This window comes from Malania oleifera, chromosome 4 (genome assembly GCF_029873635.1).
Source record: "Malania oleifera isolate guangnan ecotype guangnan chromosome 4, ASM2987363v1, whole genome shotgun sequence".
In the NCBI taxonomy this organism is placed as follows: domain Eukaryota; kingdom Viridiplantae; phylum Streptophyta; class Magnoliopsida; order Santalales; family Ximeniaceae; genus Malania; species Malania oleifera.
In genome coordinates, this window is record NC_080420.1 from 11515944 (window position 1) to 11531837 (window position 15894).

The following is a 15894-nucleotide window of genomic DNA, read 5'->3' on the forward strand; positions in this document are numbered from 1 at the left end:
AGATGTTGGCATCAATGAGGTTTTGGACTATATGTTTAAAGGTTAAGCAAATATTTGGTTGATTGATCAAGTGCATTCATATAGTACTCACAAGATACATTCGAGTTATGGAATCTCATGCTTTGCTTTGGTTTCATAGGTACTAGTACAATCTTCCCTAGGGGTGAGCATAATTTGAGAAAAATCGAATTAACCAATTTAACTGGCCGAAATTGGTTAGTTTGGTTCGGGTAAAAAAACCGGTTCGGTCAGTTCGGTTGGGCCTCACCAAAATTCGGTGAATCGGGTTTCGGTTCAGTTAACAAAACATATTGATTCGGTTAACTGATTTATTAATTAACTAATTTTAAATATAAATTATTATATGTTAAAGGGATGGGTCTCAACTTGGGGGGAAAAAGGCGGAGCGGAGGGTTAGGATTTTTGCCTGATGCTATGCATCGTTTTCATGGTGATGAGGCAGCCGAAGTATTCCTAAGGCACAAAGTATGAGATTCACATGACCAACGGGTTCAGGACCAACTCTTCAACTCCGCTGGTTATATGGTGTTTGTCGGAGGAGGATGATCTTGGGGGGTGAGCATTGCAGGAGTGGGAAGAGTTCAGCTGGGGACTCCGAATCGACTTCTAGGGAACCGTCCAATTCTTATGCACCGTCAAATGGGATTGCTGGAGGAAGAGGTTCGAGGCGTTTTGGATTCATCGGGATGGCCACCGGTGTTTTGATCTCAAGAAATGCTTTTGGCTGGTGACGGAGGATGGAATGCATTTGATCGTATAAGCTTTAAGTCTTGCAAGCTTCCATCACCGTTTTCTTATGCGTGTGATAAATTAATGGATTTGTTCACATGCTAAATACACACATAAGAAATATGTGCTTTGTCAGTATCAAAACATGGATCATACTCAAAAAGTCAACACCATCATTGCTTACTTTGATGCTAATTGGGCTGGCTGTCCGAATACTCGTAGTTCCTCTTCTGGTTATTCTATTTATTTTGGCGACAATTTGGTTTCCCGTAGCTCCAAGAAGCAACCAATTGTCTCCTGTTCCAGCTGTGAATTTGAGTATCGCGCTCTTGCCCTCATTGCCACCGAAATTCTTTGGCTTACAGATATTCTTTGTGACCTCAGGGTTCCCCTTCCACAGTGGTCTATTCTTTTATGCGACAATAAAAGCGTGATTTTTTTTTAACTCTAACCCAATTTCTCACAAGCGGGCCAAGCATGTTGAATTAGACTACCATTTCCTTCGCTAACTCATTGTCGTTGGCAAACTTCACACACTTTATATGCCTTCTCACTTATAGTGTCCCTAGACCTCTATTTGACTTCTTTCGATCCAAGCTCCACATTCGATCCAATCCGATGCTCAGCTTGCGCTGCGGGGGGGGGGGGGGGAGGGTTGGTGTTGAGGATACTTCAACTCAATCGAATGCCTCCCCTATGTGATATAATTGACCCTTAATTCTAAGAGATTAATCCCAATGAATTTTGTATATCCTTTCCATTCCTATTGTAATCACAATCAATGTATACGAACTGTAAATCATAATAAATAGAAAATATTCACCACTCTAAATGTGTGGTGATTTCATCAAATATTCTTACCAAAAATACATATAATATTCCAATATGTTTAGCGTAAAAATATTGACAGACATTTTAAAAAGACAATTATTATACTTTAAAACCAATACATGAAGAATAAATATGTTTTTGATATAAAAATATGCTAAAAATATGTCCTTTCCATGCTCTAAAATTTTCAAACAAATTACAAATTTTAAAATTCAACACTTTAATTAATTAATTGAATAATAGAGAATAATATAGTATCTAAGTATTAGCCATTATGTTAAATTATTATAACACAAAAGTAGTAGTATTTTTTTCATTTAATTAATAATTAATTATTTTAACGGCTCTCCGTTTGTTTTAAACTTTTAAAAAATTATAAAGAAAATAAAAAATAATTAAATAGTATGAGGTCATTTTGGAATAGTTGCAAATAATTATATGAAAATTTTGGGATAATTATAAATAGTTATAGGGACAAATTTGACATAATCATATGGGTATTTTGGAATAGTTGTGGGTAGTTAAATGAATGTTTTGGAATAATCATTGATAGTAATCAAGATAAACTGATATTTTTTTTTAAACAAAAAAGACACCAAAGGGAGAATCTCCTTTATAAGATTAGAGAAGTACTAGTCATTGACCCGCGCACTGTGTCTGCTTTACGACTTTTTATTTTTTAATTTTCCCTTAATAATTTAATTAGTATAAGGACATTTTGAGATAGTTGTAAATAGTTATAAGAGTTTTTTTTTGAAATAATTATGAGTAGTTATATGTATAAATTTGACATGATTATAAGGGTATTTAAAAAAAAATTTAGGTAATTACAAGAGTATTTTGGAATAATCATGGGTAATTATGAGGATAAAATTGATACTTTTGAAAGATAACACCAAATAGAAGAATCCCCTTTATAGTAGTATATATGACCATTCTTCTTAGCATGAATTATTGTAGTAGGATAATGGTTAGGAGGATTTGAAAGACATTATGACATTAAGGTTTCCAAGGTTTAGCCCAGGACCCCACTTCTCATCATATTTGGTTTGGTATTGCTACTGTACATGACTTCGAAAGTCATGATGATATTACTGAGGAACATGTGTGTGTGTGTGTGTATATATAATGATAATATTACATTATAGGGACATTTTGAGATAGTTGTAAATAGTTATAGAAGTTTTTTGAAATAATTATGAGTAGTTATATGGATAAATTTGGCATGATTATAAGGGTATTTTAAAAAAAATTTAGGTAATAACATAGGTATTTTGGAATAATCATGCGTAATTATGAGGATAAAATTGATATTTTTGAAAGATAACACCAAATAGGAGAATCTCCTTTATAGTAGTATATATGAGTGTTCTTCTTAGTAAGAATTATTGCAGTAAGATATTAGCTAGGAGGATTTGAAAGACATTATGACATTAAGATTTCCAAGGTTTAGTCAAGGCTTAGCCTAGGACCCCACTACTCGCCGTATTTGGTTTGGTATTGCTATTTCACATGACTTTGAAAGTTATGATGATATTACTAAGGAACGCGTGTGTGTATATATATATAATGATAATATTACATTATAGGGCATTGTTGTCTAACTTGCCAAAATAATAAGGTCAATTTTCGATCTATAAATATTTATAAGAAATGATTTGCTCACGCAAAATTTGAAATTTCACAAATTACAAGATTTACGTTTGGGCCAATACAAGCGAGAGGTATAGATTAGTATGGACTCCAACTATGTAGGCCCGCATATAAGTGTGTCTTAAGGTGATATTTTTGGACTCCAAATCTTATATGGATGAATCATTTTTTATAAATATTTTTTTGTATGAGAATAAAATAATATAATGTAAATACTTGGAAAGATTTTTTCATTTTTATCGGTTCACCACCTTAGATTCTTATATTTACACAAATGTAAAAATAAAATTTCATAATAATTTTTGTAAATTTTATGAGTCAAAAATCCTACATGGAGGGTGAAAATGAGATACTATTTTTTATATTAAGAGTGAGAAATAGAATATGAATAAAGTAAAATTTTAATAATAAAAAAAATATAAAAATAAAATATCATATACATCGCATAACTAGAATTTTATAAAACCGCCTTTAGTTTTTTCCTTCTTAAAACTAGGGAGTATTTCTCATTTTAATTTTTGACTTTTTCCCGCCGTTCACACGGATCGTGGGCAATTTCGTCTTTTCATACCTGATCATTTTTCCTTAGGGCTCGCGCCGGATCATTCCCGGTCCTTCCCAACCGACATCCAACCGTCCACGCATTCTCAAACCGACGGCTCCAGATCGCGATCTGCGTCTCTTCTTCCCATTGGCTGATTTTCCTCCCACATCTATCTCTATATATATAAGCTTTTCCGTCTTTCCATACTCAAGATTCACGGTAACGAACGTCTCAACTTCTTCCTCTCCTCGTCTCCAAACATCTCCAACGCTGTAACCTGAAACCATGGCCGGAAGAGGCAAGTCTCTGGGTTCTGGTGGCGGTCCTAAGAAGGCGACCTCACGTAGCAGCAAAGCCGGTCTTCAATTTCCCGTCGGCCGTATCGCTCGTTTTCTCAAGGCCGGCAAGTACGCCGAACGTGTCGGCGCCGGCGCACCGGTCTATCTCGCTGCCGTCCTTGAATACCTCGCAGCCGAGGTAATCCCTATTTCTATTTCTTTCTTCCTTTCTTGGTCTTTCTCTCTCTACTCGCAGAAATGGCTTTTTATGCGTTTTCTTGACCGGGGATTTGTCTTGATTATGGGGTTGCAGGTGTTGGAACTGGCCGGAAACGCCGCGAGGGATAACAAAAAGACCAGAATAGTTCCGCGGCACATACAGCTGGCTGTGAGGAACGATGAAGAGCTGAGCAGGCTGCTCGGGGCCGTCACGATCGCAAGCGGCGGTGTGATGCCAAACATCCACAACCACTTGTTGCCGAAGAGGCCTTCGAAGGGTGGTGCTGCTGCCGGTGATGATGAAAGTTAAGTCGCTTGAGTTTTTCAAATCATCGTTTGTGAACAGAGAAACTAGACGGACAGTTTCGGATTTGGTTAGACTGAGCAGCGGTAGCGTTAGAGTTATGCTTTTGGCATTTTTAGGAGTCTTTTTCTTTGTTTTCTATTAGGGTTTCTGCTTTAGCACCTTTGTAGATTGAACAAAGCTGGCCTTATCTGTACCTATTCAATTTTAGTATATCAAAGAATTTGGTACTTGCAAAAGGTATCTCGAGCACGCCTCTGTTCTATCTTGTGCCCCATGGAAATGACACGTTTGATGTACAAATTTCTGGTGTTCGACTTCAAGAACAGGAAAATCAAAGAATTTGGTAATTTCTTGCAAAAGGTATTTCGAGTACGCCTCTTTTCCATCTTGTGCCATGGAAATGACATGCTCGATATACAAATTACTGGGGTTTGATTTCAAGAACAGAAGAAAATCAAAGATTTCGGTAATTTCTTTGGAAGGGTATCTTGAGCACGCCTCTGTTTCAGTTTGTGTCATGAATATAGCATGTTTGATGTCCAACAGTTCTGGGATTTAGTGGGGTTTTAACAAAGCACGTTTCAATCTTAAGAACAGGAAAATCTTTTGGAAACATTGCCAGAAAGCACCAAAAAAATAAAATAAAATTCTGAACGATGTTGGTGCTACAAACAATCGAACAATGAAGACATTTCTCTTTCCTGTGTACAAATTTCACCGGTAAGTGCCGGAGGAAGAGGAGCAATCATCAGGCAGGGGGTGGAGGTCCGACCAATTCTTTCTCTCTGGCGGTGGCAGCTGCGGAAACGTAGTAGGCGATGGAAAATAGTCCGTGAATGAAGCACAGAATCCCTCCGATGGAGAGAAAACGGTGGTGTGAGATTCCGCAGTATGCTTTGGATTTGGAGTTCGCCAGAGCTCCTATGATCAGCATCGAAAATCCAACTGCTAGTACTATCCTGATGTGCCCACGAAATTTAAGTTTTAGAATTAAAAAAATTGAGAGCTGTGGGGAATGAAGATTGCGTCTGTCATGTCAATCTAATATGTTAAGTGTCAAATTGTTTGTATTAAAATTAATGTTAATAATTTGTATCAGGTAATATTTGAAATGTCTCATTAACTCATTTATATAGTTTATAATTTAAGTAAATATTTTTGTTTGATTTTAATTAGAAAGATTAGAGTTATAAAATATTTTTATGAATTCTTTTACAATTAAAATAGTATTACCTACAAGACAAGGACAACTTCAGTTAGAGGTAATTAGTGTGGCTTAATTATTGTTAATTATTAACAATTTTTTCACTCTTTAATTTAATAAAAATACTATTAGGTTGTGATGAGTTCATGATGACTAATTTTGTCATACAAGTTATTGCAAGGTTAAAAGTTAAAATTTTAGGTGATTTCTTTTTTCACACAATGGTAATGCACAAATCCAAAATGGGAATCATTATGAAGTCATGAAAATTAGATACTAAATAATGTTATTGATAAGCTGTTTAGATCTAAACACCTCGATGTCCTCTATCGACATTTTTGAATTTTATTTTCAAAAGTTTCAATGATGTTGTTACATTACACACTTGTAATTATACTTAATTAGTGAAATGTGATAAATCAAGATAAAATAAAAATAGTTGTTTTTTTGCTTTTACCATATGTTTAAAAATATAGAATTCTAGTGTTAGATTTGAATTGGTGTGAATTTGAAGAAATATAATATAATTATCTTACATTTGGTTTAAATTTGTTTAAATCTAAATTGAAAACTTCAAATATATGTTTCTAAACAAAAGCTTCGGATAAACCATAAATATATACTTTTTTCACAGTTTTTGAATTTGAAACTTACTCCTTATAATATCATAATTTTATACATTCTCTTTTAAAATTAGTTATGTTTTTAGATGCACTTATTATTAATTGATCCTAACAAAATGCATTTATTAATTGTCTTTTAAATGTTTTTCTATTAGAAATGTTGATGCTGGTTTTTACTTTGTTATTTTTTCAACTTTTATCCTCTCTTGTTTTACTCAGGCCTTGGTGGGCCCCACAAGTTTTTACATATATATATATATATACTTTTACCCCCTCTCCAGAGGTAGGTAAGGGCCCAAGCAGGGAGTTTTTTCCCATTTTAACTTTTTATTTTTTAAATATATTAAATAATACCTTTTCCAGGAAAATATTTCCCGGAATAACCCTGACGTAATCTCGCTACTTGGAGTAGCGAGATTTAAACAAATCTCGCTACTTGGAGTAGCGAGATTTAAGCAAATCTCGCTATTTGAAGTAGCGAGATTTGCCACGTGTCATTTCCATAAAAAAAATTATTATTTAATATATTTTTAAAAAAAAATGATAAATCAGGAAATAAATTATTTTGCGTAATAAATTATTTCTCGATTTATTCGCAGAAGAATTTATTACGTAGAATAATTTTTTTAAAATATATATTTTCATATTAAATATAAAGATAAATATATATATTTTTGAACAAATCTCAAAATTTTAAAATATATATTTTTATATTTTCACTAAATCTCAAAAGCACTATCTTCTGTTTAAAATTTTAAATTAAAGCGATTCATATATTATTTTGGATACGACAATTTAATTTTTAAAAATTGCTAACAAATGATCATAGTTTAAATGTCTTGTTGATAATTAGGCGGAATTATATTTAATAAATAATAAATTAACAAAATGTAAAGAGAATTATTTAGAATTTGAAATGAATTTTATTTACTGTCACGTTACAAATCCCCAAAACTGCCACCGGTTTTCTCTCCTCTCCAGAAAATCGTCGTCGATTTTTCTCCTTTCTCAGCCAAAAATCTATTTTTTTCAATTTCTTTTACTTATTATATTTTCTGGGTATTTACACCCAATTCTATACCTTTTTTATATGTATATTCAAAATATTTTTTTAAAAAAGCTAAATTTTTATAACTTTGTAAAATTTTAAATATTAGAAAATAAAAAATATCTTCCACAACTAAGCAAGTCTTTAACATTTTTTTTTCTCATCTCTTATAATAAAGATAATTCATCTTTACTTTGAATAATAAATATGTACATAATTATCATATCTTAATCTTTTCTCATTTTTTTTTTTATTAATTGAACAAAACAATAAGTGAAAACACCTAAAAAATAGTCTTAGAAAGAGTATCCGACATAATTAGAATTCACAAATAAATACATTAATTACACAAATCTTTGATTTAAGAATATTTAACCTCAAAAAAGCCAACACACTTTTTTTTTCCTTAAAAAGAATCAACTTTTTACTTTGATTTTTTTTATTCATCGATCATAAAAAACCAGTTAATAATTAAAATAAAAAATTATATTTGGGAATTTGAATTCGAGAGTCAAATTAATATTTGGGTAAAATTATAAAAAAAATATTTATTTTTGTACAAATACATAAAAATCATATTCATAATTTAAATTTCAAACTCTAAATATATATTATTATTTTTAAAGATTTTAAAAAAATGAATAATATTTTTGAACGTTATATTTTCTATCCCTTTAACAAACTGTCAGTATATATAAATATATATATATATATATTAATTTCAGGTACAATTAAAATTAGTAATTTAAAATAAAGTTCAAATTTTCAATTTATTATACAATAAATTTTTTTAATATATATTTTTAAAAAATAATAAATCGGGAAATAAATTATTCTGCATAATAAATTATTTCCTGATTTATTACGCAGAATATTTTATTTTCTGAATTTTTATTTTTTTAAAAAATATATTAAATAATTTTTTTATGAAAATGACACGTGGCAAATCTCGCTACTTCAAATAGCGAGATTTGCTTAAATCTCGCTACTTGAATTAGCGAGATTTGTTTAAATCTCGCTACTCCAAGAAGCGAGATTACGTCAGGGTTATTCCGAGAAATATTTTCCCAAAAAAGGTATTATATAATATATTTTAAAAAGAAAGGAATAAAATGGGAAAAAACTCCCCAAGCAGGCCTCATTATTATATTTTAATCATTTTCAATTTTTTTTAAAGATAAAAAATACCAACGTCTTTGATAAACAGACAATGATTTCTATTAAAATTTTAAAAATTTTAGTAACCTTAAGTAAGATTTGAAGATTTTGAAGGACCATCCTCAGATTTATCAAAAAGACAAAAATCTTTCCTTATATCTTACAAAAAACAAGTTTTTTTAGAGTAAGTATGTGCCTTTTTGATAAATCTTATGGGAGGTTTATGCATTTTTGAAATTGTCATTTATTTTTTAAATTCCTCTCGTTGGTCTCATGTAGGCCCTACTAAAATTTTAAATTTATATATTAGATTCTCCTCTCTCTCTCTCTCTCATTAATTTTTGAAAACCTTTTCTTTTCTTATTAGATAAAATAAAAAAACCAAACAATAAATAAATTCCACTAAATAATTCTTTGAAAAATGATTCCAACTCAACAACTTTTCATCACTTTTTTTTTTAATACTTTTACATTATAAAATTAATTTAAATGATTAGTTTTTACTTTCTTTATCAGATTTATATTTAGATCTACTAAAAGTGTTGAATTAATTTCAATTTATAGTATTACAAAATATAGAAATATATATACCATATTAAATTTTTGTTTACATATATTATATATATTAAAATTAATATAAATGTTTGGAATTTTTTTTTTTAAAAAATTCAATATAATATATACAATACGACACAATTTTTCTTTACTAAAATTATAGAATTAATTTTAATTAATATTATTCTAAATTATAGAAATATATATATATATATACCGTGTTACATTTTTGTTTACATATATTATAAATAAGTTATTATTTTTCGATGCAAATAACTTTGTATCATATGTACATGTCCATAATATTTTTAAAATTTTACATACAACATGCAATTTTTATAAACATGATATTATTCATATCAATTAATCAATAGATGTCAGTTATGTTGAACAAATAATATAAAATAATATGTTAAATTATGATATTATTATTACAACTAATTATCAAACTACATATATATGACAATTAATCTTTGTAAAAACACATAAAAAAGTTACACTAATATATTGTTTGTAGTATGTGTTTTAAAGGTAATGTTTAGTGAACTTATAAATTTCAAATATGTTTTTCCTATGCACCTTTACTAATAATAATGTTGTATTTACATTCAAGTACCACAGTAAAATGATATATTGTTACAATTTTGTATTATTATGATTAAGGGTGACAAAATGGGTTAACGGGTCGGGTTCGGGCGGTTATAAATTGATCGAGGTTAAACATGTTCGGGTTTAGGTTGAACCGTTTATTAAGGGTGACTATTATGTAAAGCCAAACCCGTCTGTTTAATAAACAGATCACCCTTTCAAAAAAATATAATTTATTTATTTTAATTTTTTTTAGACATTTCATATAAAATGACAGTTTTCTTTTTTAAAACACTCTTTCATTTTAATTTTAAATGGGTCATAAACGAGTCACCCTGCAAGTGACTCGAGCCGAACCCTCCTAACCCGTTTAATGAACGGGTCGGGTCCGGGTTGACTCGTTTATAAACTGGTCAACTTATATTAAACTCAAACCTGATTTAAACATGCAGGTTACAAGTCACTCGCCGGGTTTCGACCCCCACCCATTTTGCCATCCCTAATTATGATTGATCTTAATATTTAGATTATCTCATAATCAATGTTCATTATGAAAGTTCAAAACTCAAATAGGTTTGTTATCTTTGGACAATTTGTATTTTCCTGAACGCTTAATTATTTGAATGTCACCTCCATATAATTTAGATTTCTATTTTCTTTTTAACTTATCTCATATCTGTTTGACATTTCTTTTTTATTGCATTATTCTGCCACAAAGCACGAATATTTTACTAGTCATTATTTTAAACTACCATATATAAACCATTAAAACATTTTTTTTTTTGGGTTTCATTTCTATTTTTATTTTTCTTTTTATTTTAATTTTTGTTTCTGTATAACAAAAAAAAAAGATTATAACAATGAATTTATTTAGATTATTAGTTTTATATTTCTATTATCATTTTACAAAAATTTAAATTGAAATTTATGATTTTTAGTTGTTGTGGGATTATGTTGCTAAATTATTTTAATATTTATAAAGAACTTTTGTCAACTAAAATCATATGTTCTATTCAAACATTTTAATAAAAATGAAAATAAAATGCCTATAAAATTTGAAAATGTAATTAAAATAAAAATATTAGTATTTTAAAAAATTAATAAGAATCATTCAAAAAATCACTTCTATCATATTTTTAGTTGCCTATGCAAAATAAGATTGTTATTGAAGCACCAAAAAGTGAACTTTTAAAAATTAAATAGTTAAAAAATAATTATGATCAAAATTTATGTATATTCTGACATTTTCTAATTTGTGTGTTTTTAATTTTATTATTCTAATCATATTTTAAATTATTATTTGATTCATGACAAAAAATGAGTATAAGCTCTATTAAATTTCTAATTTATTTTCTAAAATATTATTAATCAAACAAATTGGCAATTTTCAGTATTTAATTTTTGATTCTCACCTTCAATTTCATTTTTTTTTAAATTAATTTTTTTTCATTGATAAAAATTATCGTAGGGTCCGTTTGGATCAAGAATTTTTCTTGGGAAAAAGGAAAGAAAAGGAAAAAAAAGAAAAAGAGAAAGCTTATTTTCCTTCTCTATTGAATACTATCAAAATTGGAAGTTTGTTTTAATATGACTAAAAATCAAGGAAAATTAACGGTCCATTTGGATCAAAGATTTTATTTGAAAAAAGGAAAAGAGAGGTAAATATATAAGGAGAAAACTCATTTTTTCTCTATATTTTCCTTCCATATTAAATTCTATTAAAAAAAAAGGTTGTTTTTGTATGACTAAAAATTAAGAAAAAATAAATATTAATGATGTGTAAAATTAAAATTTTGTTCATGAATTTGGTATATTTTTCATTTTCTTTCATACTTTCCTCGATAACCGAACATGAAATGTGGATTCCTTGATATTTTTATATATTTATTTATAATATTTTCCAAGTTCTAAAAAAAGCGTTTTATTTATAAATTTAGTATATTTTTTATTTTCTTTCTCAATTTTCTTGATAACCAAACATGAAAATGTCAATTCCTTCAATTTTTTTTTTTTACCTAAATATTTTCTAAGTTCCAAACTAACCCGTAATTAAATAGTAAAAAATTCTGCATAGAGTGAGTTCTAGGCTTACCATGACAAAGCTAAAGAAGCTGCAGCTAATTGATGGTTAGGGGTTGCCTTGTCAAGCTCTTGCTTGGACCAAATGCAGGTACAACCTCCGAGCAAGTTAGCCACAGCGTGGGCAACCGCCAGAAGTACTGCCGCTGCTACCCCCATTCTGAAGGCTTCATGGCTTGGATCCCTACACTCAAATATCCAGAGTCTCACCTTCTTCACCTGTTCAATTCCATATAAACCCAAATAAATCACTTGATAAAAAAAACATGACACACACACATAGACGATTATTCATCATCTCGGAAAAACTACTTAGGGTGGTGTCCCGCTATTAGTCATGAAAATAGGCTTTATACCTATTACACCGTTGTATTTAGAGACTAGAGAGATGCCACCCGTTGGAGATGGATCTTTTTCTTAATTCTTAATGTATGAAGAAATTCGTTTTGCATATTTTTGTTGCTTGACGTTAATTAGGTAGGTTCCATATCTTAGAAATCGGGTTTTTCAATATCTTAGAAAATTGATTATGAGCGGTCTCTCGAGTAGACACCAATCTCACACTCCGTCTCCAATCGAGATATATACCATGTTTCAAGACGTTTTTTCTTTTTACATATATCAAAGAAGAACTCATTTAAGAGAGCGTCTTTAAGTAGACAAAAGGGTAGGTCCGGCCACACTCATATGAGTCTCACACCCTTTACCTTACTCTGAGTACCCTTATGAAAAATTAATTTATTAAGGTGTCTTGAATAAAAACACATCAGATATGCTTTACACTTTTGAACAAGTCTCACACCTTTATGCATATCTAGTCAAGATACCACTGGAGATGAGTTTTTTGGCCCACTAATCATTATTCAAAACTTGAAAAAACCCATCTTGAGTCCAAGTTAGACCATCATACACACAATTGAGTCTCCTCTATACATGTAGGGGTCTGTGTGTGTGTGTGTGTGAGAGAGAGAGAGAGAGAGAGAGAGAGAGAGAGAGAGAGATCGATTATATGAGATAGATAAGAGAAACCTTGTTCTGAGCTAGCTCAGCTTCGATGCCAAGGACGCCGGCAACAATATCGAGGACCATAACAGAGAGGCAAATGAGAGGGGTAATGTTTTTCTTGGATATGGCCATAATATGATCTCAATGCGATGGATGGATGGATCTGCAGAGACACAGCTAGCTAGCTAGCCGGATGAATAACTCATGAAGAGTGACATATGTCTCTGCTCAAGAATTGGAAAAACTAATAGGAAGAGAAGTACACAGGTAATAATAAAGATCAGGCTAGCTAGCTATGTAGGGCGATGAAGAACATGCAGAGAATCAGAATAAAGCCGGAGCTGGGGGTGGGGGTGGGGGTGGGAAAAGTTTACTTTGTCCTAACGTGCAGCTTGCTCACAGCAAGCACTTAGGTTTCTTTATTCGTTGGCTTTTGAACTGGGGGATTCCTTTCATGGGGGAGCAAGGAAAGCAGGGTATCCCACCTAGCTGACCACCACGTTGAGTTACATTCACTTATTCCTTCGTTTTTCTTTCTGCTTTTAGCTAGTTTTCGTTGAATCTTCTATTGTTCCTCTGTTTAAGAATCGGATGGTAGCAAATTTTTTTCTCCTTGGGCTTTTTTTTTGGTACTTCTTCGATCGAATGCTGAATCTGAGCTATACAAGAAGGCTTTTGCAATCATTTGATGCATGTATTTTCAAGGAAAGAGAAATTTTCAAACCGGAAAACTCTTTAATGAAATCTGATCATAGTTAATAAATCACTAGAGAGAGAAAAATGAGATACAAGTTTGTTTAGTGCACTAAATTTAGATGAAATAAACCCAATACAATTTTATATTTTATTTTATCAAAATTTATACAAATCTAAATCTATATCTAAAGCCGGAATTTGCTGCACTCAGACACACGTACCTAAGGAACAAAGATGAATTGTAAATATTGCATAATAAAGGAACTGTCCTCGTAATTAATAGATCAGTCATGGTTACAGAATAACACATGGGTTATGGCAACAATTGACAAATAAGCTTGCTCATAAAATGATAAATGAACCTAACTCATAAATGATAAATGAGTCTAATTCATAATGAATAGATAAGCCTTGTAAGAAAGAAAGTGGAGGGATACTTTGGCATAAAGGTCATGTTGTGAATTATGTCTTACATATTAAGGGAAAGTATGAAAGAAATCAATGTGCAATAGAGCACAGGAAAACCGTCGACGGTTTCAAGAAATCCGTCGACAGTTTGGCTGAATTTCAGAGAGTTTGCTTTTGTAACTTTTGTATGCCAAGGGTGCCAATAGTTGATTAAGAGTGTTCTTGAAAGGATTCATGTATTATTAATATAATTTGGATAAGAAGATAGTGAATTCTTACCTGTTTGCTCTCGTAAATGTAAGTTTTAACGAACCATGTAATTCCTGATATCATTGTTCTTGTTATTACTTTCTTTATATTGCTATAGTTGTGAAAGTAATCTATATATTCACCACTTAGATTGTTTCATTATTTTTGTTTAATCCTTTACACAAATTATTATTTCACTATGCATTGTTTGAGGGCTATTTCACAATAAGCCGTAACTTAAGGCAATTAAATTCGGGGATGAAAGGAATAATTAATTGCCACCATGAGGAAAATGAAAGGAAATAAGCCTTTCTGGGCTTATAACTCCAAGAAATTAAAAGCGTATAACGTTGATTATCAAAAAAGGTTGCTTCACCTGTAAAATGGATTCTTAAGAAAGATAAAAGAAGAATACGTTTTTACATATTTTGCCATTTTTATTCTTACTTCTTCAGTTTCTAACCTAAGCATCACAAAAATCCTTTGGAGTACACCTCGAATCTTTCTAACTGTTTCTATTTTTTTTTTTAAGAAATTGAGATTGTAGATCAAGCTAATGAATTTCGAGGATAACTGTTCTAACTAGATAAAATTATGGAACTCATCACTCTAAAAAGGGAAAACTCAAAATACAAAAAAACAACAAAATGAAAAATATGATTAACATTCTATGCATTAATTCTTTCACACACAAAAACCATAGGAATGTAACAATTGTTTCATACTTTCATGGATTTATCTTCAAAATAATTTGCACTCTATTTATGGATTATATCTTTTAAAGTAAAATAGATTAAAATGCTTTTATTAATTAACTTAAATGACAAAATATTTAAAGACCGGACTATTCAATTGTCGTAAGGGTTTAAATTTGTAAATTTTTTATATTAAAAATAAATATGATACACTCAAAATTGATAGGAATGCTCATAGGGTTGCACAGTTATAAAACCAACATTTGATGTCTCACGTCACCGCCCTTAAGTTACCTATAACCCTCCTGAGCTTAATGGTACGGTTACAAGAGAACTACTATATTGATGTCTTGCATAACCTTCTTTAAGTTATCTATAACCCCCTTAAGCTTAATGGTACGGTTACAAGAGAGCTAGTACTATTGATGTCTTGCATAACCTCCCTTAAGTTACCTATAGCCCCCTAAGCATACTGATACACTCATAAATACCAAAATTGAAGGAGGGTTTTCCTCCACGACTATAAAAAGGGATCCCAGGAGGAGGTAAGCATCTCACTCATACTTACTCTTTCTACTATTGCAATTCAAAGTTTCTCATTAGTTCCTTACTTTGGCATCGGAGTGGTCCCCCGAGGCACACCTCAGGTCCTCCAAGCTATTCTTATTTGATCTTTTTCAGGTGGTCGTGATTGAGGAATGATTTGTGAAGGTTGTTCGATTTTCAGGTAGCAACATGTTGTAAAATAGATTGGATATAGGATGCACATTGGAATAAAACACAACAAGAAAATCAAACACAACCAGTAAATGAGAAGCAAACAAGACTCAACACAAGTTTTACATGGTTCGGTAATGCCTACATCCACGGAAGCAATCTACACAACAATTTCACTAAGAAATTTGAGAGTACACAATACATTTCTAAAAATGATCTCTCTTGTATCACAATACACTTAGACAAGAATATATAGACTCTCCTTCGGAGGTTCCCCCCCCCCCCCC

The 15894-nt window shown here is 30.9% G+C and overlaps 2 protein-coding genes across 2 annotated transcripts; one reads left to right on the forward strand and one right to left on the reverse strand.

Moving 5' to 3' along the window:
• The first annotated feature begins 3916 nt into the window (after positions 1 to 3916).
• Positions 3917 to 4818, forward strand: LOC131153285 (probable histone H2A.3). Its single transcript, XM_058105490.1, has 2 exons — positions 3917 to 4255; positions 4370 to 4818. The coding sequence occupies exons 1-2, from the start codon at positions 4064 to 4066 to the stop codon at positions 4583 to 4585; spliced, it is 408 nt and encodes a 135-aa protein (XP_057961473.1). The 5' UTR covers positions 3917 to 4063; the 3' UTR covers positions 4586 to 4818.
• A 214-nt stretch (positions 4819 to 5032) lies between these two features.
• On the reverse strand, positions 5033 to 13111 carry LOC131153284 (protein DESIGUAL 2). Its single transcript, XM_058105489.1, has 3 exons — positions 12867 to 13111; positions 11851 to 12056; positions 5033 to 5541 (listed from the first exon to the last, which is right to left on the reverse strand). Exons 1-3 carry the CDS (start codon positions 12972 to 12974, stop codon positions 5331 to 5333), a joined length of 525 nt encoding a protein of 174 aa, XP_057961472.1. The 5' UTR covers positions 12975 to 13111; the 3' UTR covers positions 5033 to 5330.
• Positions 13112 to 15894: the final 2783 nt, after the last annotated feature.

What these genes read in the sequence shown, in the direction of transcription:
- LOC131153285 (XM_058105490.1), top strand. Translation starts at nt 4,064, where the DNA reads ATGGCCGGAAGAGGCAAGTCTCTGGGTTCTGGTGGCGGTCCTAAGAAG. An exon ending in TTGAATACCTCGCAGCCGAG is followed by an intron (nt 4,256 to 4,369) that starts GTAATCCCTATT and finishes ATGGGGTTGCAG; the next exon opens with GTGTTGGAACTGGCCGGAAA.
- LOC131153284 (XM_058105489.1), bottom strand. Translation starts at nt 12,974, where the DNA reads ATGGCCATATCCAAGAAAAACATTACCCCTCTCATTTGCCTCTCTGTT. An exon ending in CTGAGCTAGCTCAGAACAAG is followed by an intron (nt 12,057 to 12,866) that starts GTTTCTCTTATC and finishes GGAATTGAACAG; the next exon opens with GTGAAGAAGGTGAGACTCTG. An exon ending in GCTTCTTTAGCTTTGTCATG is followed by an intron (nt 5,542 to 11,850) that starts GTAAGCCTAGAA and finishes TGGGCACATCAG; the next exon opens with GATAGTACTAGCAGTTGGAT.